The 26,718-nt window shown below is 44.2% G+C and overlaps 2 protein-coding genes across 8 annotated transcripts in view; one reads left to right on the forward strand and one right to left on the reverse strand.

The window, feature by feature from the left end:
* Positions 1 to 18,790, forward strand: part of LOC125466511 (rootletin-like) — a 103,660-nt gene extending 84,870 nt beyond the window's left edge. For all 7 annotated transcript variants that reach the window (XM_048561093.2, XM_048561095.2, XM_048561090.2 and 4 more), the window contains 5 exons: positions 2,248 to 2,397; positions 3,915 to 4,115; positions 7,262 to 7,393; positions 12,223 to 12,402; positions 13,849 to 18,790. In XM_048561093.2, coding sequence (XP_048417050.2) covers positions 2,248 to 2,397; positions 3,915 to 4,115; positions 7,262 to 7,393; positions 12,223 to 12,402; positions 13,849 to 13,932 — 747 coding nt within the window. In that variant the 3' untranslated portion in view covers positions 13,933 to 18,790. The remainder of the gene's footprint in view (positions 1 to 2,247; positions 2,398 to 3,914; positions 4,116 to 7,261; positions 7,394 to 12,222; positions 12,403 to 13,848) is intronic.
* Positions 18,791 to 19,366: 576 nt separating this feature from the next.
* The window catches only part of mfap2 (microfibril associated protein 2), a 55,547-nt gene continuing 48,195 nt past the window's right edge, over positions 19,367 to 26,718 (reverse strand). Inside the window, exons 7-8 of the mRNA XM_048561448.2 lie at positions 25,220 to 25,293; positions 19,367 to 23,696 (exon numbers count right to left, since the gene is read on the reverse strand). Of these exons, the coding sequence (XP_048417405.1) occupies positions 23,593 to 23,696; positions 25,220 to 25,293 (178 nt within the window). The 3' untranslated portion in view covers positions 19,367 to 23,592. The remainder of the gene's footprint in view (positions 23,697 to 25,219; positions 25,294 to 26,718) is intronic.

Consider the following 26,718-nt stretch of genomic DNA (forward strand, 5'->3'; position numbering starts at 1 on the left):
GCAATGAATGCTGGGCCAAGCCAGCAACGTCTTCATCTTATGAATGAATTAAACAAGGTCTCTATCTTTTAACTCAGTTCTTCGCCATCTTTACCCTCCATCCTTCATTCCCCTGTCTTCTCCTCCAGGTGGCATCCTCACTATCACATCTTCCTCCTCCCTCCTATCTTCCCCTCCATCTACCCCAAACCTTTCTTTTCACTGTTTGGCGTCATGATGTGACAAAGGACACTTTTTTTATTTTGTTTGGATGTTTAAAAGTTTGAGTTACACTTTCCTCTTCAAGGATTGCCAACAAAAACAGGTTTATCTAGTTATTCATCTCACTTTCTGTTTCTGGGAACTTATCATATGCAACTTATTGTGGCCATGTTTGCTTTCAAAAATAACAACTACACTTTAAGATTCCATCATTGACTGCAAGACGTGTAGGGAATATCATGAAAGGTGCTATATAAATGCATCTAGTGGCCCGAGCAGACAGAATTGGATGAAATGGAATGGGTGGAGGAACGTCTGGAGAATAAACACAGCCATAGGCCTGTTTCTGTCGGGTAAGTTCTTCACTTCTGATTTTCTCTCCAGAATTTAGATTGATGTGCACTTATAGGCTGTGTCTCTCAATGTCAGGTTTGTGCCTTCCCATTCACTACACCTTCCAGCTTGTCGACTGTTTCAATCTCTCTTACAGCCTGAATGTGCCTCGATGTCTGAGCCGTTCACACACATGTTTCCTATCTCTACCTAGCAAAATGTCTGGCTTGTAACAGCTCACAGACTGGCTGTGTGCCCAGGAAAAGCTGGATCCTGGCCAAAGCACCCCCGCCTCACTGAATTCTGAAGGTGTTCTTTTTGGAAAGATACTCTTGGTAGTATTAGCTTCCGCTTTGACTGTGAATGGTTAGGTGAAATAAAAAAACGGTTAAAATTGCTGGGAATCGCTAAATAGAGAAAAGACTCTCAGTAGACCGAAGGCAGGTTGAAGATGAGCTGCTTTTGTGCTCATTACTGTTATAGCCTTGTAGATCTAGTTTGATTTGGCTACTAATATTTCTTTAACCAAAGATTGAGTAGTTCCTCTAAATGCTGAGTTTTGGGCATAATAATATGTGTGCACATGTGTATAAATGTAACTGACAACCTTTGAGTCTGTAACAACAATTATATGTTTGCACTTGGCACAGGGAAGGACTGTCATCGTACCGGGGAGCTGACACCCCAGTCAGCAGGATGGCTGAGCTGATTGAGTTACACCCAGAACACTGAGCCTCAGTGTCTGCTTCCTCATTAGAGCTCCTTACCAGACACGTAATGCAAATCCATCGCCTCAGCTGCAGAAAACCAACTGGGCTGGGATCAGTCATCCCTCCACATTTCCTTCTCAGTGCAAAGTCCGTTCATTCCAGTGCCAAGTGCGTGCACTCGCGAGTGGACTGCGCGAGACCCTTCTGCTTCTGAGGATTGGGAATGAAATGGAGGATTGAGTTTGCGGAGTGCTGCTGTGAACAGAATTTAATTCTACCGTCAGGAGTGGAGTGGGAGGCATAAGGGCCCGTGGAGTTGGGACTAAGGGGAGCGGCAGGCGAGAGGTGGCCGGTCTCCCTGCACTTTGCCAGAGCAGGGAAGGTTAAGGATCACCAACCAGGATCCCATCACAACTGGTGTTCTATTAGTACTGAGGCAAGCGGGGAGCCGCTAATTAAAAGCTAGCAATCCATGTGTGGACTTGTGTTCAGGCCTCCTGTGGCTCACAGAAAGAGCTGCCCCTTCCAAATCTTACCCCTTCCCGCCCTGGCCTCCCAGTAGAGCCTGCTCCCTGATGGGAGCTTCCTTTGTGGTATGACACTCCTGGTGAGCAGCAATCCCAGCAGAATCCTTTGCCTCAGCCATTGAGCTGTGCAGGTCAAACTGAGGTGTGCACACAAGACCCCTCTGGGGGGTCAAGTAATGTGCTGACATGAACCTGTTAGGACCAGAACGTGTGAAATGATCACCAATACCGCACAAATGTTAACTTGTGCAATTGGCCAGCGCCAAATCCTTCAAAACAGGAGGGGGAGAGTAGGGGCGACGATCGGGCAAAGTTGACTCAGGACCAGAAATTGCTGGACATCTGACTGCGGTCTGCAGTGGGCAACTGAGCCGAGCTCCTTCGGACAACCTCAAGCCTGGGGAGCTTCATCTAATCCCGTTCCAATCGGTGCATGACCGAAGGTGAGAATTGAATTCCCTTTTGTCTTTTGGCAGGAGCGTCTGGAGGCTGCGCGTCAAGCAGTTAGCGAAACAAAGAAACAGAACAGCCTCCTTTCGGACAGGGTTCAGACCCTCCAGACTGAGCGGCAGGAAGGGGAGCAGCAGCGTGTAGAGCTGGAATGTCAGCTCCAAAAGCATCAGGAGGTTGGAGCCTTACTCTGATTTTTACCTCTTTAGGGAATGAATTTTGTATTAATGGACATTTATGAATGTACTATATTAGCTGTATGTTATTTAAATGGAGAAGGACTGCAGAACTCTGCGGTACAAAGGGATCTGGGAGTAACGGAACATGAATCTCAAAGTAATAATATGCGACTGTAGAAAGTGATGAGGTAGCAAGTAGAATGTTAGATTTTATTTCAAGTGAAGTATAAAAGTAGGGAAGTGTGGTTGCAGCTATGCAGGACTTTGGTAAAACCACATCTAGACAACGGTTGACAATTCTAGCCTCCTTACTTCAGAGAGAGATATTATTACATTAGAAGCAGCTCGGAGAAGACTCATTTGACTAGTTCCTAGGAGGAAGGGTTATCTTGTGAAGAAATTTTTAAGAGGTTTTGGCCTATTCCTAATGAAGATTAGAAGAATGAGGTCTGAAATGTCTATGAATCTAAGGGGACTTGAGAGGTGGATGCTGGCCATGTTTCTCCTTGTGCAGGAGTCTAGAACCAGGAGAATACAGTTTAAACCTTAGGGGTCACCTATTGAAGGCAAAGGTAAGGAATTATTTCATTTAGGGTTAGCAATCTATGGAATTCTCATTCCCAGAAATCAGGGGAAGCTGAGTGAGACAGATTTTGACCAACAAGAGATTCAAGCAAACAGGAAAGTGGAGTTGAAACCAAAATCACATCAGTCACAATGTTGTTGGACAACAGAGCAGGCTGCAGGGCCTACTATCAATCATATGTTCTTGCCAGTTCCAGAAATTTGTTCTTTTCCTATGTTTTCTTGTTGGTCATATTACCAAGCAGGTGCAGCACAACAGATGTGTGAAATAAACATCCCTCAGCATTACTTTTTTGAGCATTCCCAGGCCATGTACAACAGTATAATATACGATAGATACAAAGAGATTGGTTTTGTGTACAATAGAATGGCCTGTGCATAAAAGACAGCAATGTATCAGATCTTTCAGATACCCAATAGGCAAGTTAGGTGGTTAATTTCTCTCTCTCGCTGTCTCTCTCGCTCTCTCGCGCTCTCTCTTTCTTGCTCTCCCTCGCTCACTGTCTCTACCTCTCACTCTCTCTTGCACTGTCTTGCTCCCTCCTGCTCTCTCTGTCTGTCTCTCTCTCTCTCGTGTATTCGCTTCCCTCCAACCTTGCCCCAAGATATACAGTGATGAGAAAAACAGAAATTGCTGGAAAAGCTCAGCAGATCTGGCAGCATATGTGGAGAGAAATCAGAGTTAGTGTTTCGGATCCAGTGACTCTTCTTCAGACCGTTCTTCTGAAGAAGGGTCACTGGACCAAAAACATTAACTCTGATTTCTCTCCACAGACCCTGCCATACCAGCTGAGCTTTTCCAGCAATTTCTGTTTTTATTTCTGATTTCCAGCACCTGCAGTTCCTTTTGTTATTTTTGTTTTTGTGCAATGAGTAGACTATTTGGTGAGACCCTGTTTAATTTATCCTGTGCCTATCATTGCCTGCAGATGTTACACCAACGTCAGGAGGGGGACGAGATCACACTGCGGAATGTTCATAAACTTCAGGAGGAGAAGCACCTTCTCCAGGAGCGGCTGAGTGTCCTGCAGCGTGCCGTCGCTCAGCTGGAGAATGAGAAGCGTGAGCTGGAGAGGTCATCAGTCCGTCTGGAGAAGGATAAAAGTGCCCTGAAAAAGACACTAGACAAGGTGGGTCTGAAATCCCTGATGGGAGGTTGGGGGGCTGCCTCCTCTAATACACCGATGGGTGACAAACAAACTGTATCAGATGTGAGGAATCTTTTAATTTTAACTGATGAGCCATCGCCAGGAGCCAAAGATCATGGCGCAGGACATGTGAAAGATTGAAGATTCAGAGAGAAGTTGAGATAACCAGGAGGTGATGCGAGGACTGGGTTTCAAAAGGCAGGTATTGGGAGGAAGGAAGAGATGTGTAATTTGAGGTTTTTGTTGGGCTTTTTCTAGCTTCTATAAGTCCTAATGCAGAACTTGAGCTCTGTCAGTCTGAGTCTAGGCGAGTCATCCTATCCACAACAAAACCATCTGTTTCCACCTTCACCATATCACTTGAGTCTGTGCTCATCTGCCACTGAAACCCCATCCTTGCCTTTCTTACCTCTGGCCTCCAACTATTGCAGCACTGTCCTGCCTAGTTTCCTACATTGTATTCCGCCCTACCCCTCGATAAACTTGAGGTCACCCAAAACTCCACTACTTGTGCCTTAACTCGCAACAAATCCTATTCCTCATGATAATTGTGCTCGCTAACCTACCGTGAGAAAGGTTTATAATATATTGTCATCATTTGGGAATTGGTCTTAGATTTTAATGTAGAGATAATTTTGCTTTTGGCTTTAATTCTATGAAGGTATTTTTTCCTAAGAGGCCAGAAAGTCATTTATGAACAGTGACTTTGAACATTTCCAAGAAAGCAACTGTCTTAAGGTAAACAACGAGCTAAACTACCCAAGGGAGTTAAATCATGAAATGTTTACCAAGTGTGAACCTTTCAGGCAGAGAGGACAGTAGACCACGGGGCACAGTCAGGTTTCAGTGGAGAAGAACATTTTCATACCAGCAGATGCGCAATTTAGTTTGTGGCATCTAGACTTCTAAAGTTGAAAAAATGTCTTAAAACTGTTTTAGCAGTTAAATAACTTTTCTTGAAGTTCATTTTGGAAAAGTCCATGAAGTAGCTGATGTCTGTATATCTTGGGGAGAGACAGTCATGGAGAGAGTCACATGCAGAGACTGCATGGAGAATCACTGAAAGGAACTACTTGTAACCTCACCTGCTAATTTAGGAATTATTAAGAAAAGAATGACACTTCACTGAGGTAGAGAAGATATTCAGAATTGAATTTTTCTTTTTACCTTTTATGTTAAATTTTTAAATTGTAGTGCCATTTGCCAGCATTTGGGCCATATCCCTCTAATCCCTTCCTCTTCATGTACCCATCCAGCTGCCTTTTAAAATGTTGTAATTGCACCAGCCTCCATCACTTCCTCTGGCAGCTCATTCCACACCTGCAATACCTTTTGGTGTGAAAAAGTTGTCCATTTAGGTCCCTTTTAAACTCTCCCCTCTCACCTTAAGCCTATACCCTCTAGTTTTGGACTCTACTACCCTGCGGGAAAGACCTTGATTTTATACCCTATCCATGCCCTTTGTGATTTTATAAACCATGATATGGTCACCTCTCAGTCTCCAACGCTCCAGGGAAAATAGCCCCAGCCGATTCAGCCTCTCCCTGTAGCTCAAACCCTCCAACCCTGGCAACATGCTTGTAAGTCTTTTCTGAATCCTTTTGAGTTTAACAACACCTTTCTTATGGCAGAGAGACCAGAATTGAATGCAATGTTCCCAAAGTGGCCTGACCGATGTCCTGTACAGCCGCAACCTGACCTCCCAACTCCTAGACTCAAAGCACTGTAAAGGCTATTGTACAAACTCCTCTTCACTCTCCTGTCTACCTGCGACTCCACTTTCAAGGAACTATGAACCTGCACTCCAATGTCTCTTTGTTCAACAACCATCCCCAGGACCTTATGATTGTATGTATAAGTCCCGTCCTGATTTGCCTTTCCAAAATGCAGTGCTTCACATTTATCTAGATTTTGTTTTCCTTTGTTTAATACCTTGTGATTTTTCAAAAGAACATTTTTAGCCTCATGGTCACGTGTTCAGTGACAACTAGTATGATAACTAAACTTCAGAAAATAAAACTTATGTTCTGTCAAGCCTGGTCTGAGATCTGACTTATCCCGTATTACCATCAGCTGAAATCGTAACGCCACGCTGACTCCCCATCAAGCAATGTCTTAATTTAAAAATTCTCATCCTTGTTTTCAAATCTTCCCAGAATCTTTTGCTTCCTTATCTCTCTATAATCTCCTCCAGTCCCTCTGACACCTGTGCTTCTCTAACTCTGGCCTCTAGTGCATTCCCAATCATCATCGTTCTGTTATTTGTTGGTGGCATCTTCAGTTGTTCTGGAATTCTCTCCCTAACCCTCTCTGCTTGTCTGTGTTGCTATTCTCCTTTGAAAAACTGCCTAAAATCATCTTCATTGATCAAGCTTTTGGTTATCCAACTGAATATCTCCATATGTGTCTTGGTGTTGCACTCCATTTAGTAATGTTCCTACAGAGTGTCTTGAGAGGTGTTGCATTAATAGCAGTTACTGTTGTTGAATGAGTGCTGCATGCTTAGCAATGCCGCCCTTACAAATCAAACATTGATGCAAGGCCCTGGCACCTTCCTCCTGTGGTCTATAGGGACGTGAAAGAGCCCCTCTCCAGTGAACTGAACACCAGTCTTCCCCCAGCACGGGTCAGAACAGATATTCTGCTCTTCCTGCTTGTCCTGTTCATGATAAATTGCAGGCTGCGCTTCTCCCTACGTAGCAGTCAATAAAATAAAGTAATTAATTGTATGATGTGCTTTGTAACATTCAGTTGAAATGAGGAGGCTCTATATAAGGTCGGCTTTTAATCTTCATGCTTTTGGACAGGTTCAAATCGGTTCTGTAGGGAGCCTGAAATGATAAGATCGATCTGCTCGGCAGTACATGTGAGACTTTGGCAACAGCAATGTGTTCATGGATTCACTCCCTGCAATTCTTCTCCCTTGCATGCATTTTTCCAATTATCTTTGGAATGTTGCATACTATTCAAAGCTGCCTCTACCACCATTCCAGGGAATGTAGTTTGGATTATCGCAAGTTGCGGGGTCAAGTATGTTTCGTCTTGTGGCCTGTGTTTTATTTCTGCCAGGTGTTTTTCAGCCTTTCACATGAGACAAATGTTATAACATCTCCCCCCATTGGTTGCAGGTGGAGCGTGAGAGACTGCGGACTGAGGAGGATACGCTGCGCATGTCTGCAGAGAAGGGGCGTCTGGATCGTTCACTCACGACCGTGGAGCAGGAGCTGGTGGAAGCTCAGAGACAAACCCAGCAACTGCAAGTAGGAATTATTGCATAGAGGCTAAGTGTATGGAGAGTGAGTGAGTGTTCACATGGACTTAGACAATGCACAAGGCTAAGTACAGCTTCAACAGTGAAGAACAATGATTCCACCCCCTGGATCTGAATCTGAAGTGCACCTTTAATTAGGAGCTCTCCAGTTGCCACGTTCTATGTACTGTGTCATTGAGCACTTGACACCTAAGAGAGTGGCCCCAGAAAGGAATGGCACAATTAATCTTTTCAGTGTAACTGATCTCTACCTCCACATTTGTCTCTGTCAACCTATATTTTTTTTTTAACCGATGTTTCTCTAACCTTGACCTCGTTTCTTTATCCTTTTTTCTGAAGATGTTCTACCACTTTTGTTACAAGTGAAGCAGTTGCTTATCGGCAAACACCCCGTCCCTTCCATCACCATGTCACATTCCCCACCCAGGCAGAGAGTGCTGGTGTCATGGCTAAACTGATGCTATCCTAACCTGCCACTTGCAGGTTTTCCAGTAGCAGTCGCTGAAGTGTGGATTGATAGAGGAAGCCTGACTGGCCTGCACCTCCCACATCCCCGATCCATGGGTGTACCTTCAGTCCTTTCATTATTTACCCTGGTAAACCATCCTGACGTGGAACCTGAGTTCATGATGAATTGGGAATGAACCTGACCGGGCATCAGCTTGGAATTTGCGCACTTAAGAGAAGGCTGTCAGACCCAGCAGAGTGAAGCTGTTGACAATGTGGAAATGAATGCTTCTTGGGCTGTGTGCGCAAAAGAATGAGGAGATTGTTACATGTTTCCATGAGTATTGCAGAGGTGAATGTTCATGCGCATGAGCCTCTAAGGAAGTTGTCTGAAGTCGGGAATCTCTGGAGAGTGAGACTGGGTATTTGCCAAGTGGGGAAGTGAGGTACCAGTGTTATTTCATCCAGATGTGGGACGGAGTCAATAGGTGCTATTATAACTGGGTTCAACCACAATATTAGCTCTAACCTCATTCCACAAGGCCCATAAATTACATGATTAATGATAATGTGCAGCTTTGAAACTCAACAAGCTGAAGCCTCCTGAACAAAGTAAACAATGACTGAATCTCAGTTAATTTAAATGGATTCTTCCACTGAGTCAGACTATTCTCAGAATGAGGTTCCTGTGCTTTGTTATGGTAGCTGTCTGCTTTTGTCTGTGGGACTGCTGCTGTTCTTGCATCTCAATATCTCAGTGTCTAGCAAGCTCCATATACACTTCTGATCCTTCAGCTTCTACTGCAGTCCAGTCATTTTACTGACCGTTAACTGGACTTTAAACTGGATGATGAGGGCTGCTTTCAAATTGCACTGTGTTTTTGACTCTGTGTTAATGAGTTCCGGCTCTGTGACCATGAGGCTGTTCCTCTCCTGTGCTTTGCCAGATAAAGACCCATGGCCTGGATTTTCCACTAGGTGGAGCTGCTCCTTTCCATGCAATTCACTCAAATCAGCCAATCCAGTGGAAAAGATGGCAGAATTCTAAGTGCACATTGAGTTTTCACAATCTTGACTAGATTATCAAAAGTAAAATGCTGCTACAAGCTGTCCCAGCCCAAAAACCACGTTACACACACCCTACTTGTGCTTGCTTGGTGATGGCACCACAAAGCAAGGGATGGGGTCTTGATGCAATTTGAGATGCAGAAAAATGGGCAGAAGAGCTCGCTCTCTGCACACACCCGCAGCAAGAACAAACCTGTACGGTCAGGGTGGACCAGTCTTGCCGAAGACAGCAGTCTGGATCTTTTACCAAGCCAGCTCATCACTGGCGAGGAACAGCCTCCTTGCAACTCTGTTGCCTGTGGCATTCCCCCGAGGGTCGGCACATCCCATGTGCCAATGGTGACCAGTGGTCCCTCTGCTTTCTCTTTTGAGATTGACATATGACCATGTCAGCCTTGGTCTGTTGGCCAGGGAACTGAAGCAGACAATGTTTGGGGCACCATCTTCATACTGTGGAGGTGAGTAGTGCGGCCTTGAGAAGGACAGCTGAGATACTCAGACGGTGGAGTTCCTTCCGGTGGAAATTGACCGTGAGTTAGGCCTGTGTGCAGCTTTGGGCCTCAGCTCCCTGTGTGTCTGTATCGGCTGCAATGTCCCTCGCCTGTTGCCACAAGGCGTGACAACAGATGATAGGTGATGGCTTGTGTGCGACTTGGATTGTAGTGCAGGAGGGTTGCATGCTCTCATCCTCGCCTATCTTGCTGCAGTGGCGAGATGTGTCCAGGCGGCTGGAGATCGGTCTGGATGCAGCAAGTCATCAGGATGCCCTCAGCGTCTTGTCGAGTTCTGCCCATTCTGCAGCACGATGTTGACTCAGTTTTGAGGTTGTTTGACCTTAGATTGCCCACAACTGCCTGTCTGCTGGAATCAGTCCTTTCAGGCCAGGGCAGACGGTAGGAGACCCAGCAATTACCCTCAACTGGTTTGTCCTGTCAAAGTAATGCATATGGCATGGCTGCCCTCAGACGTCAACGACTACTTTGCACCACAGATGACAGCTGGGGGAACGGGAGGACCAATGCTGAACAAGCCACTTCAAAGTGTGTGACCAGACCCCCTGTGTGAGGGCTGCTACATCCCTTTGCTTACTCTCCAATCATGGAACATGTTGCCAAGGAAGGATTTTGAAGTGAGCAATGCAGTAGGTTCAAGAGATGATTGGATATGCCTCTGGTAGAGGAAAGACTTTGACATTATGATGAGACATCTTCTGAAATGGGTTAAACTTGGGCGTGTTGCTGTGTCATGGCTCCTCAAGTTTCTAACAGCATTGAATGAGTAAATGAGTGGCTGATAAATGGAGGGTCTGTTTGTCTGTTGTTGGTGAACTGCAAGGGTCTGATTGGGAAACATGTCACATACGAGAATGAGTTTTTTTCTTTTTCCACTTGTTGCTGATCCTTGAAGATGGAATTACAGAATATTAGGAGGAAGATTTTGTCTAGCCTGGTGAGTGCAGCTGCCATGTTTGAATCAGACTGGCTTGGTCTGACAGATGGTGCCAGGGTCTCAAATATGGCTTCCCTTTGTGCTGATGCTGTTGTCATGCCAGCAGTGTGTGATGTATGGCAAAAACCTGCAGCCCCTCTACCGAGAAAGGCAAGGTCTCAAAAACACCACCGCTTGCAAGTTCTCCTCAGGCCTTACTTCAACCTGACTTCTCAGTGCGCTGCTCTTCTCCCTTCTTCAATGGATCAAAATCTTTAAAACTCCTCCCTGACAGCACCATGTATGTACCTTCAAAAGGACTACAGTGGTTCAGGAAGGCAGCTCACCACCACCTTCTCAGGGGGCAATTAATAACCAATTCATGCTGGCCTTGCCCTCATCCTATGAATGAATGAAAAAGAAACAGATTCTCACTCCTGATGCCCTAAAGTCAAGCGCATGGGGCTATATTTACAGGTGGTGGTGGATTCTTGTCAAAGTCACACAAGTCACAATTTAAACAATCTAAGCGTTTAGTCACTGATGGGCCAAGTTTCCAGTTGTCAGATTCTAAACAGTTAATCTCCTTTCAGTGTAAAATCGTTATACACAGATTTGGTCATCAGTGGGTGTTCATTTAGCACCATCGGGGTTTTTTTTTGTCACTGTGCATGACCTCTTCCTTTCAGTGTGCACCCCCCCCCCCCAGCCACCCGCAGAGGGGTCGGTCTGGGAGAAGCCTGTGTGGTATCTTCCGGCTCAGGATCTCCTCGCATAGTTTATGGAGGGGGGTACCATTGGTGTTTAGGGTCACATCACTGCCAGGCAACTACCCCCCCTCCCCCCACCCCCACTCCATCCTTTGCCAGTGTGACCCCAACTTCTGGATGCTAGGGTACCTTGCCTGGCAGTGCACTTAGATTCCCTTATAGACTCGGAAATTAAACACCAGACCAACTTCTTCATTTCCGCCACAGTTAGCTTTCTGAGGAGCCGTTCTTGTCTTTTACAAGGCCAGGTGGAGAGTCCAAAATAAACAGGGCCAGGAACAACCAGGTCCCTGCTCGTCCAGGCCGAGCCCTGGTTGGGGAAGAATCCGGGGAAAACAAAGCAAAAACGCTCACTTCTCTGTGGACGACCTTGTTGATTGGCCTTTGGACAAGTCATTTTTAAAGCGCTTTTAGATGATGGCATGGCAGCAGAACTAGCTCCCCAGGGTCACACTTGGCCATTCAGTTCCTGCTTCATCAGCAACTGGTGACCGTATTATAGTCTGCTAGAACCTAGCCCTGCTAGTATCCAGTTCCATTCGTACCCACCCTTACCTGCACTCTCATCAAATACTCCCATATAATTTACAACACTCTTCCAGTACCTGTTTGACCTTTCCATGCACAAATACTGCGGCCTGCCCATTCTGTACGGTGAGAGTGATGGGGTATAAGTTAAAGCAGTGTTTCTGTGTGCTGGTGTTGGTCAGTTTGCAGCTCAAGAACATAGCTTTTCCTGGAACACCCACCAGCTTCATCCCCCTCACTCTGCTTGCAGCCTGGGCCCAGAGGCCTATCATGGAGACTGATTTGTTAATTTTGGCTTTTTCCTGATTCGGAAACTCAAAGAGTAACAATGACAGGGTTGTGATTTTCATGTTACTGAGAGCTGAAGATGTTCTCCCAGTCTGCAGATCAGCAGAAGCTCCATGTAAAATGAACCTGAGACGGTGTTTAATCTGTGAATGTTGCACGTGGTCGAATTCGGAGCTGGGATCCGCTGTGAGTTTGAGTTTCAGAGAGAGAAGATCTTTTCCCTCCCTCCCTCTCCCTGGCTGCTTTCCCTTCACCTGCCTTCCCTGACTGTTTGCTGTTCCCTTGTCAGGCCCAGCTTGCAGACATGGAGCAGTCTCACTCTCAGAGCTTGATTGAAGCTGCAGCCCACCACCGCCAGGAGCTCCAGAAGGAAACAGAACGACTGCGTGTGACTCAGTTACAGACTGAGAGGACACTGGAGGCGCGGGAACGTGCTCATCGGCAGCGCGTGAAAGGGCTCGAGGAGCAGGTAGCCAGAATGGGTTTCTCTCCTCCTGTCTCTGAAAACTGTGCATCATACTGGGGTTAGATTTAGTAGATGTAGCACCTCCTGGTCCCTCAGCCAATTCTCCATTCTGGATGAATGAACTTAAATAGTGAATATTGACTGTGCTTTGAGATCACAGACCAGCCTGGTCCTAGTCATAGCTCAATTACCACACTCACTTAACAACCGCATCAAGATTAGGATTTATTGTGATCTCTAACCCAGGAGCAACTAGTTCAGTAGTTCCTGAATAGCTAACTGAACAGAGACCAAGGTAGAGCCTGGTGATTATAAACATCAGGCTGTTTGATTTTTGTTTTGTAAGTTTGTACTACTTCCACAAAGGCAGCCACTCCATAAATAGCTGAGGTAGCGTTGGGATGAGCCTGATTTCCACTGACAATGGGAAATAGGTTCATGGTATTCTATCCTACTGCTGACAAATTACCTCAGGATAGTGTCTGTTAGGAGTATGTGCTCCTTCTGGGTGTACTCTTATCAACTCAAGATATAGAATACCACTTCAGTACAATTTACCACGCCAGCACAACATTGTACCTTGTCAAGGGTGAGGAATTTCAGTCACACAAATAAGTTTTTGAGGAGTTGGGTTTTGCTCTAAGATGAGGAGAGATTTGGTAGAAAATCCAAAATTATGAAGTGCCTGTGCATGATGGTTAGGTAAAACAGGTCCGAGTTAAGTCCAGTGACCCTTCCTAAGAATTGAATCAGTTCTGAAGAAGGGTCACTGGACCTGAAACCTAACTTTGGTTTCTCCTCACAGATGCCACCAGACTTGCTGAGATTTTCCAGCAGTTTCTGTTTTTGATTCTGATTTCCAGCATCCTCGGGAATTTCAGTGTCTAATTTAGATAACAATGCAGGCTGTGTGTACTTAGATAAACCGTCTTCACAATTGTGATAAATTTTACCTCGATGATTGTTATTTAAGATCTCTATTTAAATCTTAAGAACAGATCTGTCGCAAGTTTTCACCTCTGCTTTATTGTAAAGCATCTTTATTTCTGGCAAAATCGAAAATACCTTGGCCTCAGGAATACTAAGTTGACAAGGGGTCAAGTATAGAGACTAGAACAAGGTGGTGATCTGTAAAACGTTACAGAGGTGTGATTTTTCTGAATGGAGTGAGGATTGAGACAGGAGTGTATGATTTACCATAACACCAGTAATTAAGATGTTGTTTGACAGCATGGCTTATGCCTTGTGGAAGGGGGAATATGGCCAGAGTGGGCATGGCAAGTTTCATTCATTCCAAGCTGCACTTAGGTCATGTTTTATCTCAGCAAATCTCCTGTGTAGCCAGGCTTTCCTATAGCCACTACATCTTGACTCTGAATGTGTCCCTGCTTGGTCTTTGAAAGAGCTGTCTTGTGGTTTCACTCTGTTGTTGTCTGTTATGTGCTGCAGGTTTCGACCTTGAAGGGCCAACTGCAACAGGAACTCCGGAGACGCCAGCCTCAGTATTCCCACTCTGTCCTGTCCGGGAACTAATTCCGTCTTTTGTACTTCGCAGCATCCATATGGAAGAATATCACCTTTCATTCCCTTCATCAGCCACGACACACACCATATCTCTACTGACAGTAGAGTCATGGACCCCTTCGTCCATCCCAGTAACATTTGATCCAAACCAACACCTCAGCAGCTGACTGTGTTCAGCGGACTCCCCAGCTGTCACCTTGTCATTGTTACAAGACAAGCTTCTCCATTTGTTACCCTCGTGTTCCTTTTCCCAGAAACAAGTCACTACCACTTTCCTTATGAAGGCCTGTCCCAACTGGCCATTATGTTTGGGGAAGTGATCAAAGTAATTTACCTTTTGACACCCTCTAGCAGGAAGTCAATTTGAATCAAATATTTGGTGCCTAGTTTTGTTCAGTGTCTGCCCTTCCCATTTTAATAACAAAAACGGCAACAAACTTCAAATCTATAAACCAATTTTCAGGCTCAGGAGGATTAAACGCACTGAAATGAGATCATTTAACTCCTAAACGTTGGTGTCAGGAATTTAAACTTAATGTACCGCATAACACAGGTCTGCTAGTGCTAATCTCTGTCCTTTCTTAATGGTTATCACATCTATCATTGCATTGTCTGATCTAAAATGTCACTTCTTTACACTGATAAAACATATTTAGTTCTCTCAGGACAGTGATTTAAAATGAATTTGGGGATTTAAATATACATATTAATCACTTAAAACCTTTTAACTGAGTAAAGATTTAACAGCATCTCAGGTTTGTTTAATACATCTTTAATCAGTTGTGTGACCCTTTGATCTTTTGCTTATAAATTCTGTGTCTGATACCACCTATCTCAGTAACTCCTGAAGAAGGAGAGAGGCTCCGAAAGCTTGTGTTTTCAAATAAACCTGTTGGACGATAGAAGAAGGATTATACCCGAAACATTGACTGCCATACTTCTGAATTACGTTAACTAGAAATGGCTCCCCTTTCCTTCTGTCCTTATTGTGCTCTGTGTCAATGAGCACTTTAGCTTTAGCTTTTCCCTGTGGTTTGAGGGCTCTGATACCTGGTATCTAAGAGAAAACACATAAAACACATCCAGCCTTAGCTTGGGTCTCCACTAGTTCCCAGAGATCTTCCTGCCATGGCGCCCTTCAGCATCAACAGGACCTTAGCACTAGGTTCAAATTGCTAATTTCCTGTTCAGACCATAGATATCATAGATTCCCTGAAGTGTGGAAACAGGCCCTTCAGCTCAACCAGCCCTCACCAACCTTCAGAGCATCCCACCCAGACCCATACCCCGACAACCCACCTAATCTACACATCCCTGGGCAGTTTAGCATGGCCAACCCACCTGCCCTGCACATCTTAGAGCACCTGGAGGAGACCCATGCAAACACAGGGAGAATGCACAAACTCCACACAGTCGCCCGAGGGTGGGATTGAACCCAGGTCCCTGGCACTGTGAGGCAGCAGTGCTAACCACCGAGCCACCATGCCTATTGTTTACTAATTGGACAAATCTATTTTTTTTTACAATGAGACTTCCATGTCCTCATTTTGGGAGAGTGTCATGGAGTTGACATTAATTATTAAGGTTTTTGAATAATTTTCAACAGCTGTGAAGAATACATCACAACTCAGACTCTCTGTGTCTGCCACTGATCTGTGTGTATTGGCAGCAGGAGCCAGGAACTGGTTTGTTTCTTTGACAATAGAGATAACAACGTGTTGGGCTGGATGAACACAGCAGGCCAAGCAGCATCAGAGGAGCAGGAAAGCTGATGTTTCGGGCCTAGACCCTTCTTCAGAAAGAAGCTTAGTCAAGTCTGGCAGGACTCAATGCCGTGTACTGGAGGGAGAGTCAGAAGCACCTATAAATTGGCATCAGAGAAAGCAAGGAGGAAAGACTTCCATTTCTGTAGCACTTTCATCAAGTCCCTTCAGTGTGGAAACAGGCCATTCGGTCCAACAAGTCCACACCGACTCTCCGAAGAGCATCCCACCCAGACTCGTCCCCCTAACCCTATCCTTGTAACCCTGCATTTCCCATGGACACTATGGACAATTAATGTGGCCAATGCACCTAGCCTGCATATCTTTGGACTGTGGGAGGAAACGGGAGCACCTGGAGCAAACCCATGCAGACACAGGGAGAATCTGCAAACTCCACACAGACACCCGAGGGTGGAATTGAACCTGGGCCCCTGGCGCTGTGAGGCAGCAGTCCCACCATACCAACATACTATTTGAAACGTAATCCCCATTGTAATGTAGGAAAGATGGGAGCCAAAAATGTGCAGAGCAATATCCCATAAACAGCGTGGTGGCAATGACCAGTCTCTAGTGATGTTGGTTAGGAGATGGATGTTGGTCCGAATTAGGGGAAAATGCCTCTGTGTTTCAAACAAATCCCATGGGATCGAAGCAGACGGAAGTGGTGACAATTGGCAGCAAAATGTTCATTTTCACTAGTGGCTATTCAAAGTACAATGTATGGAATACAGAGAGGATGATTTTAGTTTTTATTTTGCATTTGTCTCCCAGCATTAGCATTTTAATCCAATGCTTCCAGTCGATGGAGCATGCACCGTTAGCTTCTCCAGTTGTATCAACCATTTTTGGGCAATTTATACAAATTGTGTTTTGTATTTTTTAATGCAGATTACTGTGGTGCTAGATCAAATGAATGCTGGGTAAACCCAGCTCCAGTTAGCAGGAGAGAACAGAATATTCCAGTATAAAATATTCTTTTTAAAGAACTTGAGTCTTTTTAAAACAAGAAATACAATAGAATTTTGTTGATTTGGACAAGTGTTTAACAACAGTTTTACTGATATGATCTTAGACCTTCCCTGAGCTGTCAGTGATAAATGCAGTAGTGAACCATTCAGGCTAGAAGTTTCCAGCTTTGATACTTAATTTCATTTCTGACTTAGATCAAGTGATAATAGGAACCTTTATGTCCTTGCGTTAAGGAGAGGCTTTTCCCCTTATGGACCTTTTGTAACTTGCCCAGTGATTAATCATATGACTGTTGGAGGAAGGAGAAGGACATTACAACCGAGCCTGGCTTAAAAGCCACACAAGCACACATTCACCACAGGATCTGATGGATAAAGTCAGGAGCAGGGATCCTGACTGATATCTCTTGTCACTGCTTTAACTAAGACCAGTTAATTCAGCACTGACCTCTGTTTGAATCCAGGACCTTCATAGACTTTTTGTCGCTCTATCACGCATGGTGGATTACACACTGACACCCAAGGAGATAGTCACTGATAGTCCACAGAGGGCTTGCTAAGGTCCAACTATATTTGTATGCTACTAGAACCCCTTTTTCTTGCTTGTAACTTAGAGTCCATGTAACAAATTGGGTTTGTGGGTATCTTTAGTTTAATAAATTGCCTGTTCTTCAAAATACATTATTTTTCCATAATTGTCAAGGATTTATTGTCACAGCTTCTCTTTGACCCTGTGTCCATAAAACAAATGTACTCTTGAGACATTGCAATAACAAACAGTTGACAAGACCAAAGTAATTGTTAGAGGCAGCTAATGTTCATCTCCTTGTATGTATCTGGATGTATTTTTACAAGTCAGTGTTTCGACCATTTTCCAGAGTGAACTATTAACCGAAACTGAATATTGGAGATTTATATTAATGTTAATGTATTGTGTAATTAACGTTAAACATTGGAAATTTAAATGCACCAGCTCCATTGTCTGACATATCTTTTGATATGCTATCGATGGTGAAATGTAAACACTTTAACAGCTTTCTGGATTGTCTCCATCCAGATCCATCTACTTCTGTCTGGATTAATAGATTTTAGGGTTTTATAATTTCTTATGTTCTATTTTTTTTAAAAATAGATTTAAAGTTTCAAAAGATCTTCTATTCATTATCTAAAGAAGAAATCAATACAAACAGTGCTAATACTATTTTTTTGCTGTGTTCTTTTTTAAAAAATAATGAGTGTTTTCTAGGTTTGTTGTTTCTGATGTTTCCTAGTAGCTAAGTGGTGATAGCTTCATTATCAACTTGAAGTGGCCACAAGAGAACTAATTGTTTGTGGTTTCTTGACCCTTATGTTAAGGAACACAAAAAGTGTGTTGCAGCTACCATTTTGTGAACTGGTGACTTATTGATTCTGACAGATGCTGAAAGATGTTTTACACTTTCTTGAGGTCCAGAGCCATGTGAAGGGTTCATGGTACAGTTCCGGAACCTTGCAAGGGATTATTGCTGTCCTGTTCTCAAACCTTGAGGGGTCTTTACTAGGAGATATTAGACCACTTCTGATGGCCAAGATGCATGAGAGATGCCCAGCAGTCAGATGGCCAATACTAGGCAGACTGGTGTCTGGTGGTATGAACCCTAAGGGCCAGAAGTATCCGGTGCAATATTGTGCAAGAGATATCCAACTGTTGTTTCCGGAGAGCAATGATCACCAGGAAACTTGTTGAAAAATGCTGAGGCACCGAGAGCATGACTCAATTCCAACAAGGGCTGACAGCTGCCTTTCCCTCATTATCACACAGTTACTTTTCATTCAATCAGCACTCTTTGCCAAAACACCAGATCAAAGAAGAAAACTGTTCTGACCTAGTTATATCAAAATGTGACATGTTTGTGTTGCCTTTGAGAATGTGAGGTAGCTATTCTTGTAGGTGTGTTACCGCTTTAACTACTGTCCCATTCCTTGGATCTGCTAACCACACTCAGTCAGCTGGTTAATGTTCCTCAGTGTTATTTTTCTATTTAAGTGTTTTATTATTGCTCTGAGGGGTAGATTGAAGAGTTGATGGGTACAACTGCTGTGTATGGTGATGTAGAAAATAAATAGTGAGGGTTGAATCCTCCTGAATGCTTTAAACAGGTTTTTTCTGTTCTTTCTTTAGCAGTAGTCCAGTTCCTGCAGAAAGTTTATGTCACACTTTGGTTTGAAATGTTGACTTGGAACCAAGTTTAGTTGCTGTAGATCTCCTGTCCTAAACAAGTGATTCACAAACTTTATCCCAGTGCACCCTGTTTTAGAAATTCCAATGTCATTTTATCCCAGTGTGAAAATTGCTTAGAACTGATGACCCAAGAAAACCTAGTCTTGTGACCTTTCTCTGGGTCGTCACCCACAGTTGGAACTCTGTGTTCTATGTAATGGCGTGGTCACTTGAGGCTTCCCATTCTGCTGTTCTGAAGAAGGGTCCCGACCCGAAATGTTGACTTTCCTGTTCCTCTGATGCTCCCTGATCTGCTGTGTTCTTCCAGCTCCACACTGTATTGACTCTGACTCCAGCAAGGACTGCAGATGCTATCTCCCCATCCTAAAGCCTGACCTCCATGCATATCGTAGATTCCCACTGTCTCAGTGGAAGAGGGACAGTTAAACTGAACATAGTCGATCTGTTAGTCTAGTACTGTAATAATACAAATGGGAGACTTAAAGGAAGCCTGTTATTTAAGTGACTTTATTTTTGTACAAAAACAGGATATATCAGTTATAGAATGAATCAGATTACACAGAAATATCTCACTCAGTTGCACATATTGTGGCACCTTCTCCTATTGGTACTTCAAGAACATTCAGAGCAAGCACATCTCAAGTTTTGTTTATCTAACTTACTGCTGACAGATTTGAGAAGAGGTGAAGCAGTATTTTTGCTTCTGTTATTTCAGTTTCCTGCCAAATGTTGTCCCTTCCTTTCTTTAAAATGCTATTTCTGCTGAGTTACAGATCCATAACCACTGACCATCCTCAAAATGTTGTCCCAAGTGACCACACTTCATTTATCAGACTGTGTTGTGAGCATTAGTAGATATTCCACCACAATAAGGATCAATCTAATCCTCACCTGATATCCCAAAATGTGCATCATCCGCTGGGATAGTAGTTAGGAGTCTGAACTTAACTAACCCAGGAATACTGAGACCCATCGCAGCCCTCTGTTACTACCAGCTGGGCTGAGATCAACTAACCTAACACAGATTAGACATGGAATCTTCCTGGGCAGCATGGCTCAACTGCACGTTGGGGTATTGTAGATGATAACTGAGCTATTGGGTGGGAGAAGTTTCCCCTTTCCTTTCTACTATTACCTAGTCATTAGCTGGTGGACTGGCTGCAACAATGGATTGTTGATTTTGGAATCAAAAAGCCAGAACATAAAAGGAGGCCATTTTACCCATCCTGCTTTCTTTGAAGGAGCTGCCCAATCAACTACAGTCCTCTGTCCTTTCACTATGGCCCTGCAAACATTTCCTTTCTCAGCAGAGGTCATTATTAATGTGGGCTATTTTCATAAACATTGCAGGAAAAGAACAAGTTCATAGGTTATGAACTGGCAAAATTGGCCTCTTAGATGTCACTAACACATTCAATAACCTATATTTCTGAGAAGCATGCTGTGGGTACTCAGCAGCTGAGCATGGTCATTGTGCTCATTTTCCTGCACCATGAGCTTTCAACTAACATTTGATATCCCAACTACTGGGCAAGCGCTTGAATTGCCAACTAGCTTGAGATCCTTGTCCCGTCCTTGTTTCCTAGAACACATGGTCTGGTCCAAATAAGATGGGCCAAGGATTCCACCATGGAACCTACAGCTGGTACATCCTTTAGGCCCCTGTATTTAGGCCTTGTGTCTGCCTTATTTCCAGTTTATTCAGTTTAAATATGGTTGATCTCATTACTAAACTGCTCCTTATCTCCTGGGAAAAAGCTGAAGTTTCAAGAGAAAATCCACTAAGCAAGTAATCCTGTTTCACTCCATCAAAATGCCATATTCCAATTTAACTCCCAGCCTCAAAACACATCCTGCACACAAATCCTCTTTTATCCGAAGAACTGCTGTTGGCTGCAGCATAGAATATTCCCACTGATGAATTAGTGTCAAGACAAAGCAGTGCACTCACTGCAGGATAAGACAGGATGAAGGGACACTGTCGGATGACAGATCTCTTTGTATCTTTAAACTTTGCCTGAAATGTAATCCCTTGATAAACTTAGGGATGTTTAAGCACCATTATATATGAGCACTTCAAAAACAAAAGCAATACAAAGTCAAGTTTGATAAACTGAAGATACCCTGAACTCCTCAAAAAAGTCTCTGAATCCAGTTTTAGCTCAGGCACTGTTCCACCCAAGAAGCTGCTGAGTCTAGGCTGTTACAGTGCTGTCTTCCTTGAGGAGAGTTACAGAGGGGATAGCTTCAGCTGATAGTAAACATTTATGTTCACACTTGGCAATGCATAGGGATATGACAACCTCCTGAAGTCTTAGTGTGACCAAGTGATTAATGTGCTAGTCCAGTGAATAGGATCTTGGAACAGAAACATTTGATATTAATATATAAAAGCTTAACAGATATTGTTGAAACTGCTTTGCTGATTGACGTACGAAGTCAGATCAAATAAGCATGTGAAGCATTTCAGTGTTCATATTTGCAGACTCATATCCAGGCTGTAATTACGACAGATATAGATCCCTGAATTGAAATTGCACCATTTAAATTGGAGAAGGATTAATGTGTCTGAGACACAGCTGCCTAAGAGAATGTAATGAGGTTGTACAGTAATACCAAAGGTTGAAAAAAAGTAGCAGGAGTGAAGCCAGTTGTGTTAATCTCAGGGAGTGTGCTACAAGTCTGGGTGTATGCCCAGGAGCGTACTACAAGGCTGCTTAGTGACTAGTAGTGCGAATGGGAATTCAATTGAATTCTAATAATTGTATAGATATAAGCATAAAGTTGTGTGTAAACATCCATTGAATACTTTAGAGCACATTCTCTCTCAAATACTTATTTCAAAATGCACTAAGTGTGCCTCTTAATATTACCCAGACATGTTTTGGTGAGGGAGGGATTCAGAGCTGTTACACATTTAGCAGTACTGTGTATTGTGACATGCAGCATGTGTCTTATTGCCTACTCAAATCTCGCATTATTTAAAAATATATCTTTGCCCCTAATCCTCTCCATTCCAATCAAACGAGCATTGGAGCTGTCACCATTCAAAAAGGGGGCCAGATAAAAATCTAATTGAACAGAACTATAGGTAATAGGGATATGCACAGATTGAAATTATCAACTTATTTCAGAGGAATCAATGAATTTGGAGGCAGGAGACTAGTGTGACAATGCAGACGTGAGGTTGGATAGATATTCTAGTGTTTCGTCTGACTGGCTTTGACATTCTGGGAGTACTTATACAGAATTTACCCTCTGATGGTTAATAGAGTTAATAAAGTCATAAGTTATACATGGAGTGCGAAAAATTAAGTGGATAGGGTTGGGTCGTTGATAGCAAAGCTTCTTCAGGTTCTGTGAAAGATGTGGGCTTGATAGACCAGATGGTGTGTTCCATTTCCAGCCTTCATTGTCTGTTCATAAAGAGATTGATTTTGAAGGTTGGCACTGAGTTATAGCCTTGTGTCACATTCTCAGCCACATTCTTGGGAAGCTGTTATGTCTCTATGGGAAAAGCTTCCAGCTCCGTGCCAGTGGTGACCATAGTAGTGAAAGAGTGAGTGCCCCCACCACAATGTGTGCAGCATTGACAATTACAGTATTTGTTCACACTAATTATGAGCAGTTTAAAAAAAATACACAACAGTAACAGTCGTATGCAAGGGCAGAGAGATGAGTCACTAATGGTGACCAGTTAAACCGAGTGTCCCACTCAGCACAGTGGAGGGTAGGGAGGAGATTAGTTATTGGCTAGATAGGGGTGGGGGGAACAGAAAGTTCTGGGAATCACCTGAAGATAATGCATAACTCATTCATACTATGGTTTGCCATTTGTTATTTTAAGACAACACACCACTTAAAATCCTTGACAAAGAGATCTAAAAAAAACTCATTGGTCAAGCTCATACATCACTTTCATGGCTAAAGTGTCAACTCTTCCACCCAGCTGCCACACAGGATCAGTATGGGCTGAGTTGAAGTCTACTTGGGATGTGTTCACACACTGGTTCCTGACTTTGCCCTGATAGTATGGGTGGCGTGCGATCAGCCAGGAGTTCAGGAACAGAATTGGGTTTAAATTGTCCCTCCAAAGGTGAAGCACATTCAGGAGTGACTCACTAAGATTGCTGCTGCGTGAATCACTCAGGCTGCCTTCAGAATCCAGCCATAGGGTTTGTTTCATTTCCAACTGCACATGTCTCGCACCTTTCTAGATTTTTGCACAAACTTCAGAAGATTCTAAAAACTCTGGACAGACACAAAACATGAAAGGCAGGTCAGCAACAGGTAATAGGAAGGAAATCTGCAGAATCTCGATGAAGAGGGAGATAAGAGACGGAGAGTAAATTCTGGGCGAGCGACTCTGTCCCAGGTGAACACAGTACACCAACAAGAAAGGGCAGAGATTGGTCCATAATTTGCTGTGGCCACAGGGTGAAATGTTGGAATGATCGAATTCCCAAGGTTTTATGTGTAACTGCATCAATGTGGTCCCCTCCCCAAACAGAAATAACTATTTACATAATGTGCACCATGAAGAATGGATGTTATCTTGAGGATAATATGAAAAATCCCCCAGCACCATCAAAGTTACAGAAATATGAAAATGATCCCTCTAAATTACTTAATGTAATATTATTGATATATACGGAGATTCCTCTGTCTCCTGGACCAAGGCTCCATGCGTGGCCCGTTCTCGGTTTGCTTATCCTTCTCAGCAGGAGCCACAACTCTTGTCACACGATGAAGCCATTTGACCACACAGCCCACTGCTGGCCATGACCCCACACTTGGAATATTTGTCTCGGCACAGGTCAGCTGCAAGAGAGAGGGAGAAGGTGAGAACAGTCTCTATAAAGGAGTGTGATCCCACAGAGTGCAGTCAATAATTGATTTGTCTCTTTATAAAAAGCTGTGTGTTCATCCATGGGACGTGCCCCACTCTTTCAGCTGTACACAGATCGATGGGATCATTGTTGGGGGAAAGGCACACAATTTCTAGCTGGCTGTAGAAAAAGATTGCCGCTCTTTCAGCCTTCCAGACACTCAATCCTTGTCCTGGAAGCACCATACCATCCCTGAATATTGCCAACATTAGCGAACATGGAGAAAGCTCTCTGGCAGACATCTTTCTCCAGCAACTAACAGTCTACCTGTCCAGGTGAGTCTGTATCCACCATTTCTAAATCAAACAACATCTTCAGCAATTTGTAGTACTTCAGCATAAACAAAAATCTGTAAATGAACCGACTGCCCCATCAACTCCATTTGCTATCACCCTCTGCTCTAGCTTACCCTCTGTGTCATTGGGGGGGTGGCCTGATGGTATTATCGCTGGGCTATAAACCAAGAGACCAAGGTAATGTTCCCAGGTAAAGGGACCCGGGTTTGATGGAGGAATTTGAAATCAGTAATTTAAAAAAAGGCCTGGAATTAAGAATCTAATGATGATTGTCAATTGTTGGAGGGAAAGAAAATCCTATCTGGCTCACGATTGTCCTTTGAGGAAAGAAACTGCCATCCTTACCTGGTCTCGCCGACAAGTAACGCACAGCAATATGCTTGACTCTTCACTGCCCTCTGGGATGGGCAATAAATGCTGCCTAGCCAGTGTTGCCCTCATCCCGTGAATGAATCAGAAAATAATAGTAGATGAACACGAGCATGATGTCCTGACAAAGACATGCGCCATGCACTAGCTCAGGAACACTGAATAGGACTGAACCTTCTAATAGTGGCTATAGCACAGTGAGAAACGGAGGTTTCATTAGACTCCACACCTCTCACCCTCAAGGCCAGAAGCAGTGGGATGAAGACAGAAGGGCGGCACGCAGCGCCAGGGGCCACCAGCGCCCAGTTGGATTCCACCCTCGGGTGACTGTCTGTGTCGAGTTTGCATGTTATCTCTGTGTCTGTGTGGGTTTTCTACAGGTGCTCCAGTTTCCTCCCACAGTCCATAGGTGTGCAGGCTAGGGTGGACTGGCCATGCTAAATTGCCCGTAAGTTTCCAGGAATGTGTAGGTTGGGTGGGTTAAACATGGCAAACCAGGGGAATGGGTCTGGGTGGGATGCTCTTTGGAGGGTTGGTGTGGACTTGTTGGGCTGAAGGGCCTGTTTCCACACTGTAGGGATTCTATGAATCGATGAGAAAAATTCTATGAAATGCTTCGGCATACATTCTGAAACTAACCAGCACTGACTCCAGGCCTCTCAGAAGGATGTCCAGATGGCCAGTGCCACCTTGAGAGAAATCTGCAATGCCCCAAAATAACATGTACCTATCTGCCTGCCCATGTGCCACAACTCGCCGTTCCACTGTGGTTCTGAGGCCTCACACTCACCTCTCAGTAGCTCCTCATGGGCACAGACAGTGCGGACACAGACTTCCTTGTTAACCACATAGACCCTGCGAAGGCTGCAAAGCAGGCAATGTAAATGATGGGTGTAGAAATCAACAGAAGCTGTAGAACCAGAGATGCTTCTCCCATTGTTACCTTTTGTACAGAGTGGCTTCTATTTCCAGATTTCATTTAATCTCTGGACCTTCTTCTATTCATAACCCACATCAGATCCTTACTGAACTATAGCTGATATAGAGATTGGGGCCAGAACCAATTTAAAGATTCTTACCATGCTTCCAGGAGGTCACTCTGTGATCTGGTATTGAATGATGTTATGCCAGGCTTTCATCACAATGGGACCTTGGCAGAGTGAAGGTGCCTGCAGGCTCTTTCCAGACCCAAGCAGGGTAAAAGGTGCCAGCCTCGCATTTCCAGTTAAGGGTCAGTTTCTCTGATTCTGTTTCACAGGAAGGATTGGAAAATGTAGGCCTCACTATATAACTTTCTCAAGACTGAAAGGCAGGTGTTAATGAGTGAAATGCAAAGCAGGTAACCCTGATCTCCCTGCACACATGGCCCTAGGCAGTTTATGTTAGCAGATATAAGGATTTGAGTTACAGGGAGAGGTAGAATAGATTGGGGTTATTCTCCCTGGAGCGTCAGAGGCTGAGCGATGACCCTATAAAGGTTTATCCAATCATGAGGGGCACAGATGAGCTGAATATCCAAGGTCTTTTTACCCAGGCTAGGGGAGTCCAAAACTAGAGGGCACTGGTTTAAGGTGGGAGGGGAAACAAATAAAAGGGATGTAATGGGAAACATTTTCATGCAGAGGGTGGTGCGTGTATGGAATGAGCGGTAGGACGAAGTGGTGGAGGCTGGTACAATTACAGTATTTAAAAGGCATCTGGATGGGTACAGATGGGTATAGCAAATTTTGGCAAACATTAAGATTGATAAGTCCCCAGGGCCAGACCAGATTTATCCTAAATTGCTCCAGGAAGCGAGAAAGGAGGTTGCTAAGCCGCTGGCGAAGATCTTTGCTTCCTCACGCTCCACGGGGGTCGTACCGGAAGATTGGAGGGAGGCAAATGTTGTTCCTCTTTTCAAGAAAGGGAATAGGGAAATCCCTGGAAATTACAGACCAGTCAGTCTTACGTCTGTGGTCAGCAAGGTTTTGAACAGAATTCTGAGGGATAGGATTTATGACTATTTGGAAAAGCATAGCGTGATTAAAGGGAGTCAGCATGGCTTTTTGAGAGGAGCAGGTCATGCCTTACAAATCTGATTGAGTTCTTTGAGGAGGTCACGAGACAGGTTGATGAGGGTTGAGCAGTGGATGTGGTATACATGGACTTCAGCAAGGCATTTGACAAGGTTCCCCACGGCAGGCTCATTCATAAAGTCGGGAGGTATGGGATACAGGGTGATTTGGCTGTCTGGATTCAGAATTGGTTGGCCTACAGGAGGCAGAGAGTGGTTGTAGATGGGGATCGAGT

Source organism: Stegostoma tigrinum, chromosome 28 (genome assembly GCF_030684315.1).
Source record: "Stegostoma tigrinum isolate sSteTig4 chromosome 28, sSteTig4.hap1, whole genome shotgun sequence".
NCBI lineage: Eukaryota > Metazoa > Chordata > Chondrichthyes > Orectolobiformes > Stegostomatidae > Stegostoma > Stegostoma tigrinum.